At 40.7% G+C, this 26,691-nt stretch overlaps 2 protein-coding genes across 2 annotated transcripts in view; one reads left to right on the top strand and one right to left on the bottom strand.

Annotated features, from left to right (window-relative positions):
- The window catches only part of LOC109851795 (collagen alpha-1(IV) chain), an 18,217-nt gene extending 4,288 nt beyond the window's left edge, over positions 1 to 13,929 (bottom strand). The window contains exons 1-18 of the mRNA XM_020422244.1: positions 13,673 to 13,929; positions 12,807 to 12,849; positions 5,659 to 5,824; positions 4,859 to 5,116; positions 4,326 to 4,723; positions 4,109 to 4,243; positions 3,926 to 4,033; positions 3,509 to 3,730; positions 3,236 to 3,418; positions 3,060 to 3,176; positions 2,776 to 2,940; positions 2,364 to 2,666; positions 1,895 to 2,278; positions 1,567 to 1,773; positions 1,297 to 1,465; positions 1,016 to 1,143; positions 494 to 932; positions 58 to 407 (exon numbers count right to left, since the gene is read on the bottom strand). Coding sequence (XP_020277833.1) covers positions 58 to 407; positions 494 to 932; positions 1,016 to 1,143; positions 1,297 to 1,465; positions 1,567 to 1,773; positions 1,895 to 2,278; positions 2,364 to 2,666; positions 2,776 to 2,940; positions 3,060 to 3,176; positions 3,236 to 3,418; positions 3,509 to 3,730; positions 3,926 to 4,033; positions 4,109 to 4,243; positions 4,326 to 4,723; positions 4,859 to 5,116; positions 5,659 to 5,824; positions 12,807 to 12,849; positions 13,673 to 13,692 — 3,795 coding nt within the window. The 5' untranslated portion in view covers positions 13,693 to 13,929. The remainder of the gene's footprint in view (positions 1 to 57; positions 408 to 493; positions 933 to 1,015; positions 1,144 to 1,296; positions 1,466 to 1,566; positions 1,774 to 1,894; positions 2,279 to 2,363; positions 2,667 to 2,775; positions 2,941 to 3,059; positions 3,177 to 3,235; positions 3,419 to 3,508; positions 3,731 to 3,925; positions 4,034 to 4,108; positions 4,244 to 4,325; positions 4,724 to 4,858; positions 5,117 to 5,658; positions 5,825 to 12,806; positions 12,850 to 13,672) is intronic.
- A 639-nt stretch (positions 13,930 to 14,568) lies between these two features.
- LOC109851739 (collagen alpha-5(IV) chain) overlaps positions 14,569 to 26,691 on the top strand; it is a 44,724-nt gene continuing 32,601 nt past the window's right edge. Inside the window, exon 1 of the mRNA XM_020422107.1 lies at positions 14,569 to 15,240. Coding sequence (XP_020277696.1) covers positions 15,088 to 15,240 — 153 coding nt within the window. The 5' untranslated portion in view covers positions 14,569 to 15,087. The remainder of the gene's footprint in view (positions 15,241 to 26,691) is intronic.

Consider the following 26,691-nt stretch of genomic DNA (forward strand, 5'->3'; position numbering starts at 1 on the left):
ATATATATATATATATATATATTTTACAAATATAGTAATATCGTAAAATATACTTACTGGTAGACCCGGTAGACCACTATCACCTTTAAGTCCTTGATAACCAATGAGTCCTGGTAAACCAGGTGGACCGGGTAGTCCTTGATCTCCTTTTAATCCAGATATTCCTGGACGACCAGGTTTTCCTTCCATACCTGGCAATCCAGGGAATCCTGGAGAACCTTTTTCACCGCGCTCTCCTTTTATACCCTGTAAACCATCTTCACCTGGTCTACCTGGACCACCAGGTAAACCTCGTCTACCGGGATATCCTTTTGGTCCATCAATACCTGGTTCGCCGCGATCACCTTTTGCACCTGGGAATCCTGGAAGACCCGCTCTACCAGGCTCTCCCGGTAAGCCTGGCTCACCTGTAAAATAATTTTGATTATTTTATAACACACATTATAATAAAAAAAGTAATGTTAAAAACATAGAAATTTTTATTATGTTATACCTTTGCTTCCATCGACTCCTGGAAGACCAGCAACACCTGGAGGACCAGGTGGACCAACTGGACCGGTATCTCCTTTTTCACCAGGTGCTCCAGGCAAACCATTTATTCCTGGTGTGCCAATATCTCCTTTCTCACCAGTAAAGCCTGGTAATCCCGCCCAACCTTGTGGACCTTCTTTTCCTGGTGGTCCTGGAAGACCCTTTTCTCCTCTTTCACCTGGTGGACCTGGTAGACCAGGACTACCTTTAACGGATATGCCAAGCTCTCCTTTTTCACCTTTTGGTGCTGGAGCTCCTGGAAAACCTCTAGGTCCTTCTCTACCAGGTTCTCCTGGGAAACCCATAGGACCCATGTTGCCTTTATCACCACGCGGGCCAGGTAAACCTCTTGGACCAACAGGACCAGGAGCACCAGTAGGACCAGATGGCCCAGGTGGACCCTAAATGTTAGATTGTTATACTGTAAACTTAGTAAACTTATTAAATAAAATTGACTTTTATAAAAGCTTTAATAAATGCATACCGAGAAACCCTGTAATCCTTTGTCACCTGGTAATCCGTCAAAGCCGGGAGGTCCGGGTGCTCCCTTCTCACCAGTAAAACCTCGATCACCCTTAAATCCTTTTAATTTGAGTAGTTGTGGACATTGACCTACACGCAAACAATTTGTAAATATATATTATAATTATGTTTTTAAATATATATTATATGTATAAATATATATCTATAATATATATTTTAGTGTATTTCTTAAAAGCGTACACAAAACAAAGTGTAAAATTAAAAATATTGATAAAATCTTACCAGCTTCACCCTTTTGTCCTTCTATGCCTGGCTGTCCTTTTTGTCCTTCAGATCCTGGTCGACCTGGTTCTCCTTGTTTACCTTTCACACTTAAACCTTTTTCTCCTTTATGTCCAGGCGTGCCCGGTCTTCCTGGAACGCCATCTTGTCCAGGAAAGCCACGGTCTCCCTAAAAGTTTAGAATCTGATAGATAAAATACTTCTCTGTCAATAAAAAAATATTAATAATTTTTTTCAGAAACATCTGGAAAATTAACAAGATAATCTTACCGGAGTTCCTTTAAGTCCAGGAAAACCTTCAAATCCAGGTCTGCCCTTTTCTCCTGGAGGTCCTTCTGGTCCTGGTGGACCTTGTCGACCAGGTTCGCCACGCACACCTTTTTCACCTTTTTCCAATTTAAGCATGTTCCATGTAACAGTTGCTGGAGTCCCAGGTTCTCCTTGAGGTCCTGGCGAACCAGGTATACCATCTTTTCCCTTAATAAAAGAATCGATACATTTCTTTTATTAACAATTTATAATGCGTTAAAAAAATAAAATAAAATAATATTGTATAATCTAAGATAGAAATTACCAAACCAAATAAATTATTACATACCGGCAGTCCCGGCGGTCCAATCGGACCTGGTAAACCGTCTACTCCAGATTCTCCCGGAAAACCGCGTTCTCCAGGAGGACCTCGAGGTCCAGTAAGTCCAGGAATACCATCTGTGCCGCGATCTCCTTTAGAACCTCTTAATCCTGGTAAACAATCTATACATCGTCCACCAATATCTCCTTTTTCTCCAGATCCTCCTGGGGAACCCGGTAAACCGTCTCTACCGGGAGCTCCCGCTTCTCCAGGTTCGCCTGGTGCACCAGGAGCTCCTGGAATACCATCTAGAGAATCTCCTGGTCTTCCTCGTACACCAGGATAACCTCGCTCTCCTTTTTGACCTTTTTCTCCATCAAAACCAGGTGTTCCATCCATGCCTTTTGGACCCTAGATATAATTCGATAATTTATTACTTTAACTACATATTGCTTAATACAATAATTGTAACAATAAAACTTGACCGTATAGTTACTATTATCGATAATCCTTTCTCTCCTAGTGGTCCTCGTGGCCCTGCTGGTCCGGGTGGTCCATCAAATCCACGTGGTCCTGGACCTCCAGGAAATCCAGTTAAACCAGGTTCGCCTTTTGCACCTTTTTCTCCTGGTAAACCTTCCGGACCTGGAATTCCAGATAATCCGGGGCCTCCTTGTAAACCTACAGGACCTCTTGGTCCTGGATCACCCGGAAAACCGTCTGCTCCTCGTGGTCCAGTAGGTCCTGGGAAACCACGTGGTCCTTTTGGTCCTGGTGGTCCCGGTCTTCCTTTACCACCCTAGAGCATAATATTGAACTTGAATTCAAAAATAACATTTTTATGAATTTAATAACATTACTGTAAAAATAATATATAGTTATATTAAAATCAGAAAAATAAAACTTACTCCCGGTGGTCCAGGAGGTCCTCGTAATCCTGGTACTCCCAACGGTCCATCCCGACCTGGTTCTCCTTTTTTACCAGGTCGTCCAGGAAGTCCTTCCAATCCGTCAATACCTCGATCACCTTTTCGTCCAGGAGGTCCTGGAGGTCCAGAGAAACCATCTCTACCCTGAGTAGAAAAGAAAAGAAAAAAATTAGAAATGCATAATTAATAAATTAAAAAAAGATTATTTATTATTTTTATTTAGCAGTTATTTATTATAAAATAAATCCGTAGAATGTACTTACACGAATGCCAGGAGCTCCTGGAAGACCTTTTTCTCCTTTGTGACCTAGTGCTCCTGGTATACCATGATCACCTATTAATCCAGGTTCACCTTTTTGTCCTTCCGGTCCCATTTCACCCTAAATTAGATTTATTAAAGCATATTTATTTAAAACATTAGTTGATATTTTTTACATACTTTGTCTCCTTTCCTTCCCGCTTCTCCGGGTGGGCCTGTTACTTCCGACCATCCTTCAAATGGTTCCAAAGGCGCACCTGGAGGTCCAAGTTCTCCTTTCTGACCTTTGTCTCCTTTTTGTCCTTCAAATCCAACACCCATGTTTCCTTTTGCTCCTTTTGCACCTGGTAAACCAGGAGCACCCTAAATTTATATATAATATTGTATATTATAAATATTTATGTATACAAAATTACTTCTAAAACTCTACATTCAGATTTAAAAGACACTTACATAAGGCCCTCTTTCGCCTTTTAGACCAGAAGGACCTCGTTCTCCTTGAAAACCAGGAGGACCAGGAGGACCTCTCACACCATCGTTACCAGGTTCACCTTTTTGACCCACTGGGAAAGAACCAGCATAAGCTGGCTGACCTTTTTCTCCTTTAGGACCCGGCAGACCTCGAAAACCACGAGGTCCCGATTCTCCAGGATGACCCTGTCTTCCGGGTTCACCCTAAATACATATTAGAGTATATATAACTCTTACAGAAATTTATTATTTGTATAACTGAAATATTTATTTTAGAGAAACACACAAGTAATAAATTTCTATAAGAGAAGAAATATCTTCTTGTATACTGTCATCAATTAATAATACATTAATAGTGATTATTTTCAATTACTTGTGGTGTGATTCTTTAATACTTACATCCGTTCCATTGCAACCATCACGACCAGGTATACCGGGAGGTCCCGGAGGTCCTTGTACTCCGGGCACGCCATTTATACCGGGAAAACCAGGCATACCCATTTTTCCCTAAAATTTTTTATAAAAATTCTTTAAACAAGAGTAGTTCACATATAACATCATGCTCGTACGAGAAATACGTACTCTGTCACCTTTTGAACCGTGGAGACCTTGTGGACCAGGATCTCCTTTCTCACCTTTCGGTCCTAAAAGACCTTCCGCTCCCGGAAATCCTCGTTGACCCTTAGGACCTTGCGGACCGATTAATCCTGGCGGTCCCTGAACGAGAAATTAATAATATTTGAAATATTTCGGAAGTAACGCAAAAAAGATTTTAATGTCGGAATTTTCGGAAACCAACCCGTGAGCCTTTTTCGGCGAAACACTTTGGCACGCAGCATCCTGATCCGGTGCAATTCTGAGATGCTCCAGGCATGGGCACTACATGGTAATTACTTGGATAATTTTCGTCATTACCACCGTAACCACGACTGCCGCCGCCGTAAGCACCACCGCTTCCCCGGCCCCCACCGTAAGCATCTCCTCCGCTTCCCCGACCCCCACCGTAAGCATCTCCTCCGCTTCCGCGACCGCCACCGTAAGTTCTATCGCCATAAGTATCCGATGATCCTCGACCGTACGTCTCTGCACCTCTTGCAGATCCATAATTTCTTCCATAAGAATCGCTATTGCCATAAGGATCATTAGGATTCTGACTGTATGAGTAAGAACCGCCTCCTCGCTCACTATCACTGCCACCTTAAAAATCCCCGACCACAATTAATATATTTAATATAATTTCTATTTTTTTAACAATATATTTTTTCTCAAAACGTTTTGTATTGTGTAGATAATTTAAAATAGAGCAAGCTATAATCGCGTAAGACTGATTACCATAATAATTGTTATCACGATCGTTCGGGTAACCACCTGGTCGATTTTCGTCTGTTCTAGATCCTGACGCGTTGTCAGGATATCTGTCATCTGAGCTTGGTGGTGGTTGTTCCTCACGAACATCGTCGTAAGAACCATATCGATTCGCGTAAGGATCACTTCTGTTTCTGTAGTTCCGTTGCTGAGAGTAGTGTCTCCTCTCGTCAGGACTATAATAACCATTCGGAAAACTGCTGTTCCGCCTTTCGTTGTAGTTTCCTAGACACGCCAAGTAGCGTGATGTTCGTTAGTCTTTATTATATTTAATGTCTTTATTGTACATTCTCATATCTGTCTTTATTACGCGGCTACTCTCAAATTTTAGAAAACGAAAAAATAGCCCGTTTTGCATGCGACAAACATTGATATTTATTTCGCAGACATATCGTACGAAACAGCATTCTTCATTTTGTCGACTATTGATTTCGCAAACATATATAAAACAAAACAATGCATAAAAATATAATTGTTCCAGTTTTTAGATAAATATTGTTACACGCATTAATTATATGTCTATAAAAATTATGTGTGTAAAATTTATATTATTAATCATATCGTAAAACTGCTAAATGCAACGACATTATTATGTACATATATTCTTTTCATATTTATATATATAAATGTTTATGTTTAGTAGAGATTAAAAAAACTGAAGAGCTTAAAGAAATTAAAAGAGAGAAGAAGAGCAGTTATATATCTTTCCTCCTATTTCTCACATAAATCAGCAGCGAAAAACATAAGATGGCAAGTTGTCCAAGTACCTTCGTTGTTCGTAAAATACCCTAAATTTCTCCATGGCAAACTGTCATCGTCGCTACTATTTGTGGGTGTTCCGATTTGTGGGATATCACCTCGCTCCTCTTTTCCAGCATATCCCAGCGGAACGACTGGTGGATATGACGACCTTGTGTAATTATGTGTATTTTGCTGGAATAAAAAACAAATATATACGTCGTAGAGAGATAAAAATCTCCATAAATGGAATTGAAAGAGTACGTAACGTGTCGGTGCGATCAATAAAAACGCGATATCAACGGCAACCTAAGGGTACAGGTGTACATGAGATATAACAAAAAAGAGCTGCAAACCGTCGTTTTTCAACCTTACAGAGGTTAAATTGTGTTTGACCAATAATTCCGCGATTAACGGTGTGATGGAAAACTGCGCTTGGGAATTCGAAAAATATATCTTCTAAAGCGCTATCATAAAATAGTACGTGATAGCTACAACCGGGAATTCTGTTCGTTTATTTTCTGACCAATATAAAACGTACAAGTATAAATTTGTTAGAAAATGAAGGATATATATATATATATATATATGAAAACATTAATTTTATATTTTCAAATACTATATCTATATTTTTTTAGGTTTAGAATATTTGTCAAAGAAATTAAAAGAATCGAAGAAAAAAGAAAGAGAAGAATAGAATAATCAATGTTTCAAACAATTCACACATGGTTGCTATCACATACACTATTGTGCAGTATTTCAAACTTTGTCAAAATTGATTTCAAATTGATGAAAGAATTTTATTTAATGTGAAACATGAAAAAGAAACAACATCTGTTTAAAATACTCTGTATGACAATATATGCACAGAAAGAGGATGTGTTCATATATTTCTCTTATAAATACTTAATAAAGAGACACAGAGAGACAAAATTTAAATATATTTATTTGTAACAGTGCTCATAGAAAGTAATAACAAAAGACACACGCGAGATGTCTTTCGTCTCTGTAATTTGCAGAAGAGAGAATTAAAAAGAATGCTATTATATATGTGTACATATAGCTTGTGTGAGTGACGGGGTTTACCCCGTATAACATTAAGTTGACCCGCACATATATAACCCCCGCGCGTCCCCATTAAATGGTATTCTTCCGAGATTTATACGTATGCGTTCCACGACACGAGCGGCGTAGCCGTAAATTTAACGAGCTCGCATTTCGCGCGCGGCCAAGATTTACGCTTTATCGACCGAGTGCATCGTTCTTACACACACGGTCATCTCATATAGCGAGTGATAGTACGACACGGCAGAAAAAGAGCTGCTTTACCGGCCGATTCCACGGTTCAGAAGAGAAGATAAAACCGGCCATGGGGCGTTAGTGATCACTGCTAATGTCTTCATCGCGTTTCTTTCCTCTCGTTTCTTGCGCTCGAGAGAGATCGTTTTTACCGAGATTAATTGTGTCATTTCAGATTCGAAATACGTTCTTGAAAACCTTACACGCTTTGAAGCGCAGAAAAAAATAATAAATTTTGATTTTTATGGGAAATCGAAATTACTTCCATATCGATCTTAGCGAGATCTCTTCGATATGATAAATCGATTGTATTGCGAGAATTCAAATAGCAAAATCTGAAGCAGTAAAATTTCATGCGTTGAAAATTGTGTTTTCAGTTTTTTAGAAAACCAAAATATCACGTATTGTGCAACAATATATCTCGTACTCGAAATATCTCACACATTCAGTTGAAAAACAAGATCAACAACGAAATTAAAATAGGCCACATGTCTTCTTCTATGAGACGTTCCGCAGCAATTACGCGCGAATTTACAGCGAGCGCGTCATTATGTTTTCAGAAAGTCATTGTCTTGCCCTCGTTTTCACGTTTTTGCCCTTTTTATACATTCGTGGATGGCACGCGCTGACAGGAAGCGCGGGAAGATAGTCGGTTATCGTACCGAGATGACGTGCCGCACTTGGTGTAAGCTGCTGCGCGTCTGTGCTCCACACGCACCACGTATATCGATAGAATACGCGACGACATAGTGTCCTTTTAAAACTTCATTCATCTAATCGTGGAACTGGCAGCTACATTGTCTCTGTAAACGTGACAAATCATAGAAATCGAAATCGCTGATGATAAATAAGACTGCGAATTTTTCGTAAAATCAAGATTGTCTATCTACGCGATGCACACGGATTGCAATCGACAACCTATCACTTTTAATACTTTTTACACTCTCAGAATTTGTCCTGAATCAGCTGTAACTATAAAAAAGAGGTTAAATAGATAATCCTGCAAATGCGAAGATCAGAGAAGTAGAACATTGAAAGTAAGATATTGATTACATCGGTAGTTTTTTTGAAAAAGTCCACACTTGTCAATCTGAATTTTATATTTGAAGAAAAAATTTTAAGTAATGTTTAAGGACTAAAAAAGAAGGTAATTTATAGAAGAGATTTTATTACAAAAGCTTGCCCAGTTTTTAAAACTTTACGAACTAGAATGACATTTCTAATTACCTAATGAATACGCGTATCCGTTCATTGAACATTCTGTATTTAATGTCGATTTCCATGGATTTGATCGGAAAATTTGATGAGGCGCAAAGTCGTAAATCGCGTAAAACAGCTTAATGCTGGAACGAAGCGTAAAATCGCCGATATATTCTCCTTTCTCTCTCTCTCTCTCTCTCTCTCTCTCTCTCTCTCTCTCTCTCTCTCTCTCTCTCTCTCTTTCTCAATACATTCAATTTCGACTTATTGCTCGCTCATACGTCACCGCGCGGATCGCGCGAAAAGGGAAACAGAAATCAAAGCTGTGCAAAGCGGAAGTTGCTCGTGTCGGCCGGTAAACCCTAACTGACAGGAAAACGATGCGGGGGGGCTGTCGTCTCAATGATAAAGCCATCGTCCAACAATGGATCGGTCATTCTATACAGATAGAGCGCGACCTAACCGCACTGCGAATCTGCAAACCGTGAAATTATCCTGTCCCGACGCTATTCGCGATTCATGAGTTATGCAGATGATAACCGTCAGCGCGAACTGATGCCGTGCCGGATAACGCTCGGATTAGAAGACCGCTTAGCACTTTTGATGTCGCATATAAATCACGAGACAGGCGCGCGACAAGCCGCGCTCTTTTTATATCTCGTGCAAGCAACACGTCCGACAACGCTTTTTAATTGCGAAGTGTCTGTAAGAAATGACGATGATCGAACGCAATTATTATTGTGAACGTGAGTTTACGTTCATGAATATTGCATGATTACAATGATTACCATTTGTCAACTTTACCGAAGATATTAAAATAAAACAAAATTTACTGTGAAGTTTTGAGATATATAGGATGTACAATAAAGAGATGATAGTATCTTTATCATCAAAGCAGTGTTAAATTTGTATGTCGGCAGTTTCTTAAAACACATTTCTTGTGTTAGCCTTAAGGGCCACTTGCCACGAAAGAATCCAGGTCGAAAATCATGTACGTGAACGTTGCGGTGCGTGATGCAGCCCGTGACCGGGCCGGGTTAACGTCCTTCGAGCTAAGCCAAGGGTCTTCCGATGATGATCGATCGATCGATCGATTTGCAATCATTAAATTGACGCTTGACGACGAACGGATACTAGTCGAGCGACCGATGAAAAAAGCGAACGACATGCTCGTTGCGACCTCACGGGACGACCGGCTGATTGAAATTTGCTCGCGCGATTACGGTCGTTCTCGCCGGCAATGTCGTTGAACGAAATGTTTAACCCAATTCTCTTTTACTTGAGATACGAGATATCTTTTCGTGACGGTTCAAGAATTGTCCCTTTTATCGCCGCCTATCTCGGCCGCCTTCGTGAATCCGCGATTACGCAACGCGGCAACAGGCCGAGCATATTGTGACCGATCGCGCGATGGTCCCGCGTGTGTCTCTCATTTTTTTTCTCGTCCTTTTTCTCCACCGTCTCTTCTTCACGTCTCGCGTCGTTCTCGTCTTTTTCTATCTCGTCCCGGTCCCTCACGTATCTTTTTCATCTTTCGCCGTCACCATCCAAAACACGCCTAACGACCACAAGCGGACACGCTGACGTTAACTCTACGTGGGACGGAGTACAACGCTAATTCGTTAGTCGAGAATTTTTTTTTATCTCGAAGCGGCACCACGCGTACTCGTGAACATAATGCGCGGTCGCCTTTCGACAACGTCTAACGACGAGATTCCGATGTGTTCGCTGATTTTAATCTGGCTCGCGTTGCCGAAGCGACGAGGAGAATTTATCGGGTTCGTTTTAAGGGACACGAGAAGACATTTGCAATTCATTAACGGCAAGTCGACGAACAACTGTTGACTGCAAATTTTGACAATGTTGATCCTTGGTCAATGATCCCTTTATGCAATATATTTCATAATCACACAGAACTTCGGATCGGATCTTCTCACAGAATCTCTAGTAAATTTTGCTCAAGCAATTACATGTGTTAATCTTCCCAAAGTGCTTTAAAAAATTGAATATTAAGCGAATATTAAGCGCTCATTTTAATTTTAAATATTTCGCGTGTGTGTTTCGATAATTAAAATAACTTTTCGAATTATCGATCTTAAAAACAATATTAAAAAGAAGTTTGTATATCTATAAGCGAGAAAGTTTTTGCTATGCCGCGAGTTTGATATCTCAAATATCGCTGCTCCAACCGAAAGGTCGCACGTTCCCTCGTGGCGCGCAACTATAAGATTACCTGACTTGAACGGATTCATATTTCGTAAAATCGCGTATCCAGTCAATAAACTCCGAAAAAAAAGATTCTCAAAGGGATTTACATCGTAACTAAGTTTCCGTGTGTGAAAGCGAAACCGCGCGCGCGAAAAATTGCGGACTGCAACGGAACAGGTGGACGAGTCCGTGGTGTTGTTTTACTCCGGCGTGCCCTCCCCACGTGATCCGTACGACGTTCGCGAGACAGGGGGAAATCAAGTCCCGCGAGCGCTCTCGCTCAATTGCCGACTATTTCCAGTAGTGACTAAGCCGACTCGCGTGCACGTACGCGCTCGTGGCGTAATAAAATTACAGCGAGCGCAGTTACGGCGCCGTAGGCGGACTAGTCGGCTATGAGACGACTGCCCTATTTCGAATCTAACACCTTTCAGAGAAATCACCGTCGAAAAGAAGCGCGCGAGAGATTGGAGAGCAACCGAGCAGCAACCAAAATTAACGATTTAAGAGATTTTTTTTCTAATGAAACTAATGAAAGAAGATCAGAAGATGTCTAGGAAACATCTGGATATCTTACAAACGCTCGGACTGTTTGAATAGTTTCTTGCGTGCTCCGCGCGCAAAAGACTGGCTTAAATAAGCAGCAGATTTGTTTGCTTTGTGCATAATTTGCACGTTTTATTATGTTACAACGCGAGATTTACGTGTATTGGAGAACCGTCTATAATTAATTTATTGGTTTCTCTCTTTCTATCTATGTAGGGTTTATACGAACGGCACTCACAGACAGCACAGGCAGAGAAACCCTGCTGACATTATACAAGCAGATTCCTTATGTGCTTCCTACTGTGCTATTTGGCCGCGGTCGAACATTCCTAGAAACTGGACCGAAGAAAGACTGCCGAAGGGCGGCACGAATCGCTGTATGGAAACACCTGGACTTGCTACTGTGACGAGATGCCTACTGCCGCGGACGACAATAGATCCTAAGCGGCCTTGTAAATCGCGTAAAACTCGGCGTGGGCGTCGCGCAGACTGATTGCATCGGAATAATTTTGAATAATTTCGTTTTTAACGATCTTGAAAATAAGACGTCTGAGTGTGTGTCTACGCGCGCGTGCGTCCGCGTCTTCCGAGACGTTACACAAATGTCCACGTACATAGAGATGTCTGTGTGCGAGTTAAAAAATTTTGTAAATATTGTCGCACACGTGTGCCGAAAGTCTGCATTTTGTTCGGTGAAATGATAAAAACCGCCTACGTTGATACAACGACCGGATGCGAATGACATTCTTGATGCGCGAATCGCCGACAGAAACTTGTTCGTCCCAAACTTGTTTACAAGTTTTTCTTTATTATATATATATATGTACATTACATTTTTTTTTACACATTACAAAATAGACGAGTATCGGATTGCGCAATTGAAAGCATCTAATTCGATTCTCTTTTGTTTTTGCAGATCTTATCTTCCGCGCAAGCGAGAAGTGATTGATAAAGCTCGAGTTAACAAAATCCCCCGGTCACTTTTATTGCCCTCCCACCCCTCCTTTCCCCCGTCTTCTACACAATCACCGCTATATTTGTCGCACGTCTGGTGATTTTCCGTAAAACGGAATCTTATCGCCGCGCAAGTCGTAAGCGGCGCTTAAAATACAAACGCCCGCTTGTGCGAAACTCTCTTTTTCTTTTTTCTCTCACTCTTTACGACATTTCGCATAAACGAATCAAAAGTTTCGTTTCTCAAAAATGTTTTCGACAACACACATACTCGTCCCTTATGACGACAAACGTTTTGAATTGCGAAAACCAGCATCGATTGTGATAAGATCTCTCTCTCTCTGCAGGTAGCGACGCCGCGAAACTGTAAGCGCCCCCCGATGACTGCAGCGAGCCACGATTGAAAGGCGACCCCTCCCGATTCAAAGCTGGCTTTTTCACTCGACGAACAAGCGATGAAGTGCGGTGCAACACGAGAACGCTAAACGTGGGTGCACGTGCGTGCACATCGCAAACGCGTGCATCAAGTGGGCGCAAGGTACACAATGTACGTGCGCAACAACGCTGATGAATAGATCGGCGAGACAAACTGCGAGCAGTCGAACCGGTCGTGCGAGAGCACGATGTACCGCAAGATCGCAGACACACGCGCGAATCGGCATAAAACTCGCCGTCCCCCCCAAAACTGCATACGCGATTTTTTTTTCATTTCTGCCGGACAAAATTGGTTTGACTCGAGCGCGCGATATTTCCGAAACAAAATGTACAAAAATTATTAATTTGCGATCGATGTTGTTTGAGAACAAGTTCTTTCGAAGTCTACGACGCACGTAATACAGAAAAATGAGAAGACATATGTCTGAGGCGTATATGAGTATTATGTAAATAATTCGAGAGTCGTTGCGATATACGTGGCGATTTCATTATCACTCGCGGGATATGAAAGTTTTAATCATGCGTTCGTACGTACCCCACTAATAATCCCGGCCAGGCAAACTACGGATGCGACGAATCTGAAAGCAAAAATCGCATCAAACGGTTAATTCACAAAACGTCAAGTCACATGAAATTTTGAAGCAAGCGAAGCGTAGAAAACTGCGAAGTAATGACGTGAAATGATAATATCATACAAATTTCAGAAATGATTCCGCGAGATCGTACTCTTTATTTTGTTCTGAGAGCTATCCATTTTTACGTCACTTGAAAAAAAAAAAATATTTCTTCCCGATCACTTGAATCACGCATCTGTTAAAAATTCACGCGAGTCAACGTTGAGAGTTCAAAATGCACAGCGAAACGTTTTCGTAAGACGATACTTTCTTGACAAGAACTAGAGTCGTCAAAAATATTCGTCGGCAAGGTAAAAGACTCGGCATAGAGGAAAAAAAAAAGCGCGCGAAGAAAAAAGGCAAGTAACGCGCACGGTGCGCGATTCGCGGCTGCGTCGGGGTTGCATTGGGAGAATTGGGAGTGATCTCCTGCGCGCACGCGAGTTTCGCCTCGTGGTCGTCCTTGGGTCCTCTCACCTTCCCGCGGAAGCCTGCGCGCAACAGGGGTGAAACTATCCCCTCCGTAGAGCTTGCGAGATTGGCGCGTCGGCCCGTCGGGCGACGAGCCAAGAAGAGAAACCGCGAGGAAGACACTCAGAAGACACGGATGGAAGAAGAAGAAGAAGAGAGCAACGAGGAGGAGAGGAGAAAGAGGAAGAAGAAATAGCGAAAGGAAGTGATGGCCCGAATAAATCGGGCCGAAGCAAGCGTTCGAGGCAGAAGAAGAATTTCCTGAACGGACAGAAAAAGCAGAGAAAGAGAAAATAAGATCAGTGTAGCGACTCACCGCAATCCCAACCGGGTCATGTCGACCTCCCTATTCCTCGACGGGTCTAGGGAGCCGAGAAGCACAGGCTAAAGCACGAGCACCGCACAGACAGGCAGTCACAAAATATCGCGCGGAACCGGGCACCGAGCGGACCGATGGTGTGTGGCGGACCGTCCCATCCAGGGAGGGCTCTGAATGGACTTCGGGTGGAGGGAAGGAAGGAAGGTGGAGGCGGTGGTCGCACCGCCGAGCCACGCCAGCTAGAATTCCTCCGCCGAAAGGACCGACGAGGCGACGAAGAGAGAGCAGACTTCTCTCGGACCTTCCACGACCGGCGACGTCGCGCGCGCTTACTCGCTTCACCCGCTCGTTTTCCTCGACGTCGACGGGGGATCGGATCCCCCTCTTTCTCTCTTTCCCTCCATCTCGCTCCTGCGAGGGCGATCACGGAGAGTCTCTTGCCTGGATTTGCCTTCAGTTGAACTCGGGTTCCGCGTGACGGGAAGAGGAAGAAGAAGAAAGAAGAAGAGAAGAAGAAACAGACGGAGAAGCGGAAGAAGAAGAGAAGCGAGCGAGGGAGTGCAGAAGAGGAAGAAGGGGAGAGTTACACAGAGTACCGTCTCTCCGGAGTTCGTAGGGGGAACGAAAGAAGAAATAACCAAAGAGAGAGAAGAAGGAGGAGGAGGAGGAAAAGAAAATCACACAGAAGAGTAGTAGGAGGTGGAGGAGAAGGTGGTGGAGTGTTGCTCTGGGACCGAGCGCTCGCTCGCGCGGTCGCGCGTCGCACGAGGACTGTTGTGCGGCTGCGAGGAAACATACCGGTGTCGGTCGCGCCGGTTCCGAGCTGCCGGCCCGAGCCAGTCCGAGCTTACGGAACTTGGAACCGTGTGTGCCGGCGGGGGTAGAGCGGGGCCCCGTGTCAGGGAGGCCGCGGGAGTCCGACGAGCGCGCAAGGATACAGACCGCCCGAGAGATAGGGAGCGAGAAAGAGAAGGGAGACATCTAAGTAAGAGCAAGAGACGACGGGGAAGAGAGCGACGGAAAAAGACAGAGAGGGAGGAAAAGAGAAGGCGCGGAAAAGAGGAAGAAGAGAAGAGAGAACACGCACCTCCTCCACCGCCTTCGGGCCTGCCTTGTGTATCCCGCCCGTCTGTGTGTAGCGACGAACGATCAAGAAGACGGGCTAACCGGGCCGTCTGTCTGGCCCTTCGACACGCGGTGCGTCGACAGGCTGGCCGACGACGACGAAGCTTAGCGGTACGGTTTTCCAGCGCGATATATCACCCGGGAACCGTAAGTTGCCGCACTTTGAGGTAAGGAGAGAAGTATTCGGTGGCTCCTTTCTCTTCGGGGGTCGTGAGATCAGCGCAGAAAGGTGAGAGCGCCCTTGGAATCGTCCGCAGAAGCAGAGAGGAGGACCCCAGGCCGGCACGATGCGGCCTAGGGCCGCGGCGACGTCAACAATCAACACCGGCGACACGAGCCGCAGCATCTCGCGGTCGCTTGTTCTCTTCGTCCTACGAATTACCTGCGTCCTTGCCCTACTGGTGCTCACCGCCACGTGGATACCGGTCGCCGAGGCTGTGGTGAGTGACAAATGACCTTGAGAAATTATATTGTGCTTCCCGCCACAGCTCCCTCGCGGTTCGTGCCGGAACCCTCTTGGTGCTTTTGTTTTTGCGAGGGATAACAGAAGAATTGCGATCGAGTGATGATCCTGAAGGTGATTGATCGCGAACGTTAGGGGATGGCATCGAAGTAAGATAGATAGCGCGCGATGGGCTCGATGGGTGGTGGTGGGGTTAAGGTCTGATGATCGAAACTCGTCGAGTTCGAAGTCCGAGCGAATTGGAGAACCAGAAGTTGTTGAGCTCACATGAATAATCGCGCGTGCATAATCATCGAATTTCTATGCAGCAATTTCTTGGCACGTTGATCAAAACACTACCTGTTTTCACTCTCTTTAATATTACCAGTTGTAATCGTGATTGCGAAGCGAGTCCGAGTATGTGGGTTGCAATTACGTAATCGGTTTGAGATAACCATCTCACATGGTCAACTGTCCATCGTGATACGCGTGATTATTCCGTATATATCTCTTTTTGTTGATACAGTCGCGTATATGTAATAACTAATTTCTTTTAAAATCTAGTTACTTCCTTTTTTCTAAAAAAATAAATCTTTCCGCACTTTGATCGGCCATGTTAGATCTGCCATTTTGAATCTTAAAATTCTGATATTGAGGAATCGACAATTATGTAAGGTTGTTTAAAAGTTTTCTTAAATATCAAAGTCACATATAAATTAAGTATATAAATTATAGTTTTTTCCTCGTAGATAATTTTTTATAAATTTTGTACTAATTTTCTTAAAATTCTAATTGACTTGGTAGATAAAAATCCTTGATGTAATAAATCTTACATAATATTTAGATAGTTGTTTAGATATTATAATCATATTCAGATATATATTTTATAATACTAGCAGAAGAAAGTATAATAACTCTCTCAATTTTACATTCCATCATTTACTATTGCTTCACGAGATGATTCACGCGCGACAATCAGCTGTCAGGACCAAAAAAACGCATGCGCACCAAGAAATGCGATAAATTTCTGCAAAAGTCCCTTCTCTGTGCAGAAGCAAACCTCAACGCTATTTTACCGAACGTTTACTTGTGGGAACCATAAAATACGTGACGTGAAAATTACAACCGCACTTCATTTTACCTTTGACCTAGATAGATTATTCTTTTTACTCATTTCCTCAATGTTTGACTTATAATATTTTAAAACGGCTAAAGTTTCGATTTACTTATTAACATATTTTCAAAATTCAATTCGCTCTTAGTTATTAAATTATCAAACATTGTGTGTTTAAAAAAAATGTTCTGAAAGGAAGTTAGAAAACTTTGCAATCGTAAAATCATATTGTATATATTTTTACTAATCAGTTTTTTTTTTGTGAAAATATTAATTAGAATTTTTGTCTTTGATTTGTTTTAGTTTTTTAAAATTCTTCGATGAACGCAAGTTATCCATTTTCTTGCTCTGTTTCATTTATAAAAGAGGACACTCTATTGTTCCAAGCGATCGCCAACTCTCGATCTTTCCAATGTTAAACGAACGTAGGTGTGTTTTGCTAACGTAACGTATAGCGACGACATACGAGAGAATAGACTGATATCGCTCCACATCTGGGACAACTTATGCCGTTCTTAGGATAGAGTCTACGGAACCTAATTCCAGCCTCTCATGCCATGCCGGACAATGCGTGGGAACGACAAACGAGCGCTTTAAACGCTGCCTTTGCCCAATGGATATAAATATTCGTTTGACGGTGAAATTGACGTGCATGTTCACGTGTGGTTCGTTGCCCACTTATTCTGTCCCAAAACGATACCATCGCCAGTCCCCAATTATCGGCCACTCGCTCGATTAATTACGCTTTTATCCGACAATTACACTTGTCAATCTGAAGTTTCATTCTCTAAGAGAGTATCAGATTTTTTTTAAGAGATATTTTATTTATTAAAATAACTAATCGTGCGGGACTTGCCACGTTCGGATTTATTGGACCACAGAATTACTTTAACATTCTAAAACTTTTACAAATTAAATGAAATTAAGTTTAGTGAAATTTCTGAATTGAATTTTTATAAAAAAACAATTTACAGAAATTGTATAGAAAACAATGTTTTTATTTATTTAATTGTAATTACAACAATAAATAGGTTATAAGACGCGTGCGTCGACATGGCTCGTTTACGAAAAACCTTCTGAAAAATTAATTTACGTGTTTGCATTGGAACAAATTAAATTTCACACGAGCTCCGCGGGAGGTAGATGAACAAGTTCAGTATAATTTCGTTCCGGGCACAACGTGCGTTTTGACTAATACAAAATTTTGTGGTGTATAAACCGGTTCAACCGGCGCGATCGGAGGAAGAATCGTGCGATGTGTAGCGGATGATTAAATCGGCCGTGAAGTCAATAGTAATGTAAGAGCCCCATGTGGAAAGCACCCATTAGCGTGACGCTGCGCGTCGAGTTTGTAACCCGAGAGCCTGAAACTGCAAGCTATTTGACATAATCTCGTTGCAAAATAGACGGTTACGGCATTCCAGTTAATCGATGACGATGCGTGTATTTACACGCTTCGCGCGAGAGGGTATGCTCTTTTATTCTAGCCGTGCAATATCGCGTTAAACGTTAATAGCTTTAATGTTATATATATATATAACGTTCTCTCTTTATAAATATTATATGTAGAGAGAAAGAGTGGTTTTGGCAAATCCAAAAGAATTTACTTTTTTGTTTAACTATAAGTACATTCTTATGTACTGTTGATAATGGCAATGTTTATTTGTACAAAACAATAATTAGCCTGGTTTTATGCTAAAGTTTTATTTGCAATGCTTACAAATAATAGTTTTTTTTTGTAACATTAAACAAAATATTTATTGTATATACGTACGCACACATAAACAAAAAAATATTGATAAAATAATATTCAAATTATTATATACAAAATAATATTTCAAATTAAAAAAAAAATACTACAGCTACCACCCGCTGAATTGACGGCTTTTTGATCTAATTTAGTTATAATTTTAAAAATAATATTGTATATCTCTTAGATTGTGTGCATCGTACCTGCCGTCGTACCGTTGAAGTCACCCGGTAGACAAGTACGTAGGCGATTTCGACGCCCGAGCAAAGAACGACTTCGTCTTGCGGAAACATGAAAGCAAATAACCTGGCACGAAAAGGGGGTGGGAGAAAGCGGTATCCCTAGTCGTCGGTGGCTCCGTTTTTATGTGCCTTTATATCTCTTCTTCGGACGCGGCGGGTCATTCTGCCAAAGTCATTCAGAATCGTGAGAAATGCGTCGTAGCGAGCAGAATCGCGTCCCCCAATATTTCGACTAAATATATCACGAAGAACTTTCACGCGTTAACTGAAACATAATATCGAACATACCGTTAGCGAGATTTCAGCAAATTTTTTGTTTATATACGCACGTCTTCTCTTTGTTATATTTATTTTACCGCGTAAAGTTTCTTTCTTGTATAAAATAGTGACACTTAAATAGATGTTTAATTTGTGAATCACGCCTACAAGAAATATTACCGGACATTATCCTACACACGCTCCGAGTTTTCAAAATTTGGAAACTTATATTGAAATATTCCTGAAGTAAAAGATATCGTATTCCGTTCTGACACCCCCGAACTGTAATAGCCATTTGTCTTCGGTACGACGCAACAGATCGGTCGGAGGTGTTGCTCGCGTAGGTTTTTATTAGTTACTGAATTATTCAGCAAAAAAGATCGATACACACATTGAAGTGCTTTATTTAAATGTTTCTTTGTTACTTACAAAATTGCTAAAATTCATAACACGATACGCATGTGTGCGTATTAATACAGTTACATAATTCATACAAACTTGTTGAAAAACATAAGTAAAAGCAAAAAGAAAAAATAGAAGAAATAAATAAATTTACAAAAAAAAAGTGTAAAATATTCAACGACAAAGAAATGCAATTGGCAATATTAAGAAATAATTTCCAGAGGCGAACCGCAATATTTATGTAGGTTGACGAACTATAGGAAGAGATGAATCTCTCTCCGCGGCTGCCGCGATAACGATAAGGCTTTCCTGTTGTTCTACGAAAGAAGACAATTATTGCGGGATGATGCAGTAGTTCGTGCTCTGAAACACGACGGAGCATCAGACGAAGCATCTACTCCCATCTCGTCTCGTCACGTGTGAATGTCTGTGTGTGCGCGCCCGTTATACTTAAAGTAGTTTCTTACAAGTCGGATTCAGAAATCAGAGAAGCGCGCTTTTACAAAACGTTTAAGGCTACACCCACCGCGTTGATTCATTATTTTCGAAATACAATATATTATATATTGCGTGGTTTCCCCAAATGTGTCCGTTCAAACTTCACGCACGTCCCGTGGAATACATACATATGTAAAATAGTTTCCGCCCACGCGATCACCGCGGAAGTCGGCGGGTGTGATACGTAATTCTACTTTGGGACACGCTCGCGCGGAGACTCCTCCGTTCTCTCTATTGTCACGAGATTTACCGCACGTGTGATAGTGCGCAAAGCGGAATTTAAATTGCAGTTCTCGATAAGATGTCAAAGTTCTCTCTCTCTCTTTCTCTCTCTCTCTCTCTCTCTCTCTCTTTCGTATCTCTCTGAAACTCCACAGTAGCGATACGATTCGAATGTCAAGTGACAAATACAAACTTTAATTCGTTCTATTGGATAAAACGGTGCGTTTCAACGTTCCATTGAGCTTTTGATAAGATGTTAATGCTCTCGCGTGTTCACATCTGAACTATACAATTATCCCGATACGATTTAAGTGTCAAATGACAAATACAACTTTAATCCGCTCTATTGGATAGAACAGTGCATTTCAACATTCCATTGAATGACATCACGTTTTCATGTAATTGAACCCAAACACATTGTCCACACGCATTGTCATTAATCTTCCCGCCGCGCGATGATATCTGATAAACGTAAATGGACATAGGCGGCTACGCGGACTGATACGTAACAGCCGTTACATTTCGTGTCTGTAAGGGAATCTCGGTGGTGCACTTGTCTAGGCAACATGTGACATAATGTGGAATGCGTCACCGCGAAGAAAGGAAAAGTCATTAGCGGTCAACGACATATTCGCGTCATCGTTCAAAATGTGACATCATTCAACAATCTAAAATCTGTTATTTCAAAATAGATCGCCAATCAGCAGTTAGATCAATCTATATATCTAAGTACACAAACTTCATTAAAAAGAATTATACAATATTTATTTTTATCATTTTCATTGATTGACAAATTGAATTTTTTGAAATTATATAAACAGTTCCAAAGATTTTCACAAGCTTTTTGCTTAACATATTCGATTATTATAGGCTTAATTAGTGCAATTACATGAACAAGTGACATCGCACGCTTTAAATTAATTTATTGCCAGATTGTAATAGACTCTTATTGATTGTTCTGTTACTCTTTTATTTTTCTGTTACTTTATATATATACGTAATCACGTGACCAAGGTCAGTGATCTTTTACTGTAGTATGTATATAATACATATAATACAATATAAAGTATAATATTATAAATATATAATAAATTATATGTATAATATATATTATTTAATGTTATATATAATATAAATTACACTCACGTTACCTTATATATATATATATAGTCACGTTTTTAATTTTCTCTACGTATACGACGAACTGTCAAAATCGCTTTTCTGTCATTATTTACTCTCGCTTTTTTATGAGGGATTTTTTAACGTTTAAGATCTCACAGTCGTTCGATTGTTCTTATTATCACGCGAAACATAGTTGCGTAGAGACGCAAAGTATCGCCGTGGTTACGCGTGTATATAATTGATTTAAAAAGACGATCTCACACACACATAAAACGTAAAATAGAAAGCATAGATAAACGACTTGTAACTTCAATGACACGTTTGTCTCTATAAGCTGAAAACTGAGATCATCCGAACGCGCCCACATCGTTAACTGATATTACAAGAATCCGAGAACGTATGCACTTGCAAATTTTATAACTAGTTTTACATATGCATCCAATAATTAAGACTTTAAGAATAGATAACATCAAGCTTTCATGTGTCGCGCGTTCGAGCGTGCGATGTGCATTTGCATCCTTTCTTACTTTTTCGTAATATTCTTGAGGAAATAATATTCATTCAATTTATAAATAGTTTTCGAAAGCGTCTGTTATTTTAAATTTTCGAAATTAGAGACACACACCGAGAACTTTAATTATCCATTCTAATGAAATTTAAAATATTACAATCCATTAAAATCCCATCTGTTGGATTAGTTCGGAGTGCTAAAGACTTGTTGTTGTGTGCTAAGGATAGCACGTATTACCCCGCAGTTTTACGATTCCAGCGCCGGGAACATAAAGTTTGCTTGTACTGAGAACTATTTTTGTCGAAATTCGAATCGCTCGAGAGACTTCTGACTATTTTCAGAGTTAACTCAAAACAAGTAGAAGAGTTGACTCGTTTGATTGCAACCAAAAGAATAACGGTGGATTACCTCACGATTGTTAACAAATCAGCTTCGGCGGGTTGACGTAGCTATTATCGTCTCGTCACCATAGTGACAATGTAGGCGCGATGATTGTCAATGACATCACGCGATGTTGTCATTATCGCACACGCGCGTGCGATCCATGAAAGCGATCGCAATTACTCAAACGGCATTTCTATTTTTATTTGTAGCCGAAAGATCTATGTTTGTTTATTTTTAACAGCTTCGAAAATAACTTTCAGGCGCAAAGAAAATTTAATTAAAAATTTTTGCCTCAATTCTTTTACACAATTTATGAAATAAAGTCTTTTTTTTTTCATTTATGGAAATTCTTTTTGAAATATTTTTTTACCGGTCTCTTCAAAGAGAATATGTTACATAATAAATAGAACTCTCTGTAATCGATTACATGATCGAACATGAATCGCACACACGTGCCTTTCTTCCGTGTTCTTTCTTCCGTATTACTGTCGTACATAACACGTTCCATATGTTCAGCGCGTCAGGATGGAAGCAGAAAAAGCGATCGATAGTGGCCACTGACATGTACATACGTATGTGTTAAATGTCTTCGGAATATATGATGTCATACGTGCGACGCTCGTTTATACACATATAACAAACCGCAGGCGTGGAATAATGTTCCCAAGGCGACTGCAAACACTAATTTGCATCACGCGCGATATTGGTCCCTATTATGAGTAATAGTAATGTAAACAGATGTTAACGCTGTTGATAGACGTCTAACTCGTACCGCGCGACTAATCAAATGTCGGCTCGAGATCTAATGATATTTTCGAAAATCTGTACGTCAGTCTCGAGTCAAATTATGCCATAAATTAAACACTTCCGAATCGTCATCCTAAAATGGGTTTCGAAAGCAATGAAATTCCTTCTTTAAAATTCACAAATTTATTTCTGATTTTTACAACAAATATTTAGAATATAAATCTATTTATAAATAGCGAGTTTCGCATGCGGCAATTAAGATTTATGATTTTTCATAAAAATTCAAAAATACAACAATATCTTCGGTTGGAATTTCGGTCGGGAAGTTTTTAGTGAATTGTTCTGATCCGAAAATCTCTCTGATGCGCAACACGAAGCTCCAGCTGGTAGATGCATCTCATGCGGCGGCGTGTGGGCGATATCCCGTGAATGATAGAGCTCCAAGATTACTGACTGGAAGCATGAATGAAAGGCTTCGGTCAATTCGATGAATGATCGTTCAATTAATTATACGTGTTATGATTTGGAGCGTGCTGTGTTTCGCGCAGCTGCGAAGCCTTTTGCGACAGTTTGATATCCTGTCACATTGCATTCCCCGAGATGTTACGCCAACTTAAATTCTAGCGTTTCCCATTTATTTAGCACTCGCTCGTAATAATTACCAAATGTAGCGAATGAGATATATACATATATATATATAAAGAGAGAAAGAGAGAAAGAAAAACTAACTAACAAATCATGTTTTATTCGTTTATAAAAAAAAAAAAGAACGTACAATTGCCGAAATTTCCACAGTACATATTTGCATCAATATCGTATCGTACATTTTTTTTTTTTTTTCTACGACCATAAGATGTATAAAAAGCGAGAAGATTCGGTCGCGTAATCTGAAATTCTCGCGCAATCGCAAGACTCTTCTCGATAATTTAAAACGCGCGTGTTATTTAACACGCACAACTCCGAACTCTTTTGCTGATATATTACTTTCGCTGGCCGCAAACATTTATTTCGCCGCGTGTAAACGCTTCATTGCGAGCGATAAACGCGCGATAATGTAATTCCCCGAAGCCGTTTCGAGGCGGATGCTGCTGCGCGAAACAAGACCGAGCTCGCAATAACTCGCGCGCTCGAGACGCGCGTTTGACGACAAGATCTGTATCTCTCTTTAAACTTCTAAATCGAGAAATTATTATCTCCTCGTACCATCAAATAATATACCACGTGACAATCTTCTTCATTTTCCGCAAAATGAGATCTCGACGTTATCATGCCAAATAAGTTATTCGTCGCATAAATTAAATGCTCGCGAATGATGAGGCTTTTAGCTTCGTGACCGCGTTACATGCTTGATTCCACGTCGTTTCAGGAGAAATTGTGACGTCGAATCTTTTAATAAAGAGAATCTTGCATATATTTCTATAAAAACGCGAAAAGTAACATCGGATAAATTGAAAAACTTTATTATAGAGATTTATAAATTTGAATTCTCTTTCTCTCTGTAATTTTAATATCCAGTCGCTTATGAAACATCTCTCAATATTCTTCAGTTTCATGAAATTCACCGTCTTTGCCATTCGATAAAAAAAACATTACCGAATAGGCTTCGCCGGACGTCGGCTCGGTTGCGATAAACTCGGTTCATTAAATTCATGGGCCGTCGATTCATGTTTTCGTCTCTTTTTCTCTTCGTGCACGCACATCGAGAATTCGTGACGAGCGAGCCGAGCGAAGCGCACGTATGCGATTAGGGTGTAGCGGGTTATCGGAATAACCATAAATGGTCTATCTTTCTTCATCCCCGAGCTCCCGGCTCTTCTCTCTCTCTCCCTCTCTCTCTCACTCTGTCTCCCTCGTTCGCTCTCTTTTCTTCTCTTATGAGCGATTATCACGCTGTGAACTGTTTCATTCACGTTTATAATAAACTTATAACTTTAGAGCGTGATGTCATTCGACAGGCGCATCATTGCTTGAGAATGAGAGAAGAATCTTTCGGTATAAAACCGGTATTAATACAAGCGTTCTGTCTAATGTCAGAGATTGGTGGACAGAGTCCCTTTATTCATTAGTGCAGTGCGCATTCAGATACGAGAAAAAGCACTGTGTTAAAGATGCGTGATGCAAGTTCGCTATTTATACTATCAATTTGTACCATCAATTAAATTTTTATTTTTATTTTTATTTTTTCAGTTTTTAATTTGTTATTTACAAAGTTGGAAAAACTTGGTAATTTTTGATGATTGTTTTTATACAATCGCAGTTTTGATTCTCACAAGATTTTGTTCCGCTTAATTAGACGAGAAATTGAGCGGAGATAGTAACGAATGAGCTTTTAGCCGAATTCGCGGTCGGACGCTCCAATTCGGTCGGAAGTATCTTATCCGATCTATGTGGGACACTCAAGGGTGGACGCAATAATCTCTTACGAAACAAGTAACCTCGATACACGCTATCGGCGAAGAAGTTGCGCGAGTTCAAGGGGTTAGGCACGATGTGTAGTGCCTACTCTCTCGGATCGATCCGGCGAATCCGTAAGCTGCTGATCGTGACTCCTTTTCTTTTTTTTTTTTTTTTTTTTTTGTAATCTGAAAACCCTGAATCCGATCGTATGACCGGGAAATACGTCAAACGCCGCCTCTTCTTCTCAGAAGAGGAATGGTTTCCCTCGGGAGTAATCGGTTTATACACGACCGGGGAATCTATTTTCGTAAGAATCATGCGCGCTGCCCCGGAGAAGGATTTTAACACTTTCGTGGGTAGGTGACCTGGAACACTTTAAAATAGTATTGCTCATGTCTGGAAAGCCGTTTTTCGAGTACGGACAGCTCCAGAATTTTCCCGATCGTAATTTCAATAAAATTCTTTTATCGCGTTCAGAATACGATTTTTGTGGTCAGAAATATTCAGAAATTTATCATTTATATATCAAGGAGAAATAAAAGAGAAAGAGAGAGACAGAGAATAAGAAAGAGATAATTATTTATATTCTAAAGTTTGAAAAAAAACACATTTGTTTAACATCATATTTCCAACTAATTGAGTTTATTAAAAAAAAACAGAGTGACATTAATTATTAATGTTTGAAAGATAAACTGTACTTAATTTTACGCGTCGATTTTAATCATCTAAAACTCATACTTTTAAAAAAACAACTCAATTCCACAAATGCGGAAAATAACAAGCCATTTTCTTCGCGTCAACAAAGATTTTTCAGACCCCGTGTTGAATTGTCTCGCGCTCTAACAATCTCGGAAACAACATTGCTCATCTTTACGACGCTTGTCGTCCGTGCGAGAAAAAACGATTGTTTATGTCACGTTCTCGGGCTTGTGCGAACGATTAACTTCTCAGCGGGACGATTCGAGGATTCTACTCGCGGCGTTGTACGCAATCCCCGGATATCGATTACGGGGCCCCCCAAAAATAGGGCGGCTGCATATCCGTTTCTATTTCCGCGGCAGTCGATATATCCAGTGACACGATATAAGCACGGTATACTACGCGAGATATTTTTCTCGTTCACGTGTCGCCGATAAATTAAAGTCGAATAGAAGAAGCTGTTGAAAAGCATTTTGTTGCATTAAAAAAAAAAATAAATAAATAAAACAAAAAAACCAAAAGGGAAGGGAAATGAGGATCGTGATGCAACAATAGCTATGCGAAGATGAAATGTTATCTTTTTGTAATTTTCTTTCGATTAACTTTGTTACGTAAACATTTTTGTCTCCCGACACTTTGACGATTATTATAGAATTGTAACCTATCAGGAGATAAGAGAGTGACGTCTGAGATAAATTTTATATAGATTTATCGGGTGAAAAATATTTTTAGAGTATCATATCTAAACATTCAGGTTTTCATTTTTGTTTTCTATCTGTTTGAATTCAGAAGAAATGCAATAAAATAAATGTTGTAGTAAATATTTACTCTCTTGAAGATTGTACTGTTCGCCTCGGCCATTAAAATTGTGTCAATTTTTGTGTCGAGTTTATCTTGCCACTGATATACGACCACAATCATAACACACATGTTGATCAACATATGTACATGTGAAGTGGTAAAATGAAGTGGTCGGTATCGATTTCACATCGAATCGCCGACACGAGGACACAATCCAGCGTCCCTGAATCCGATCGTACGGCTGATAAATCCTTGCACTTGCGAAATCGCGACACGGGTCGTCGACGGTCAGTCGACGGAGG

The sequence above is a fragment of the Pseudomyrmex gracilis genome, unplaced genomic scaffold (assembly GCF_002006095.1).
Source record: "Pseudomyrmex gracilis isolate BER0280 unplaced genomic scaffold, ASM200609v1 scaffold_20, whole genome shotgun sequence".
Taxonomy (NCBI): domain Eukaryota; kingdom Metazoa; phylum Arthropoda; class Insecta; order Hymenoptera; family Formicidae; genus Pseudomyrmex; species Pseudomyrmex gracilis.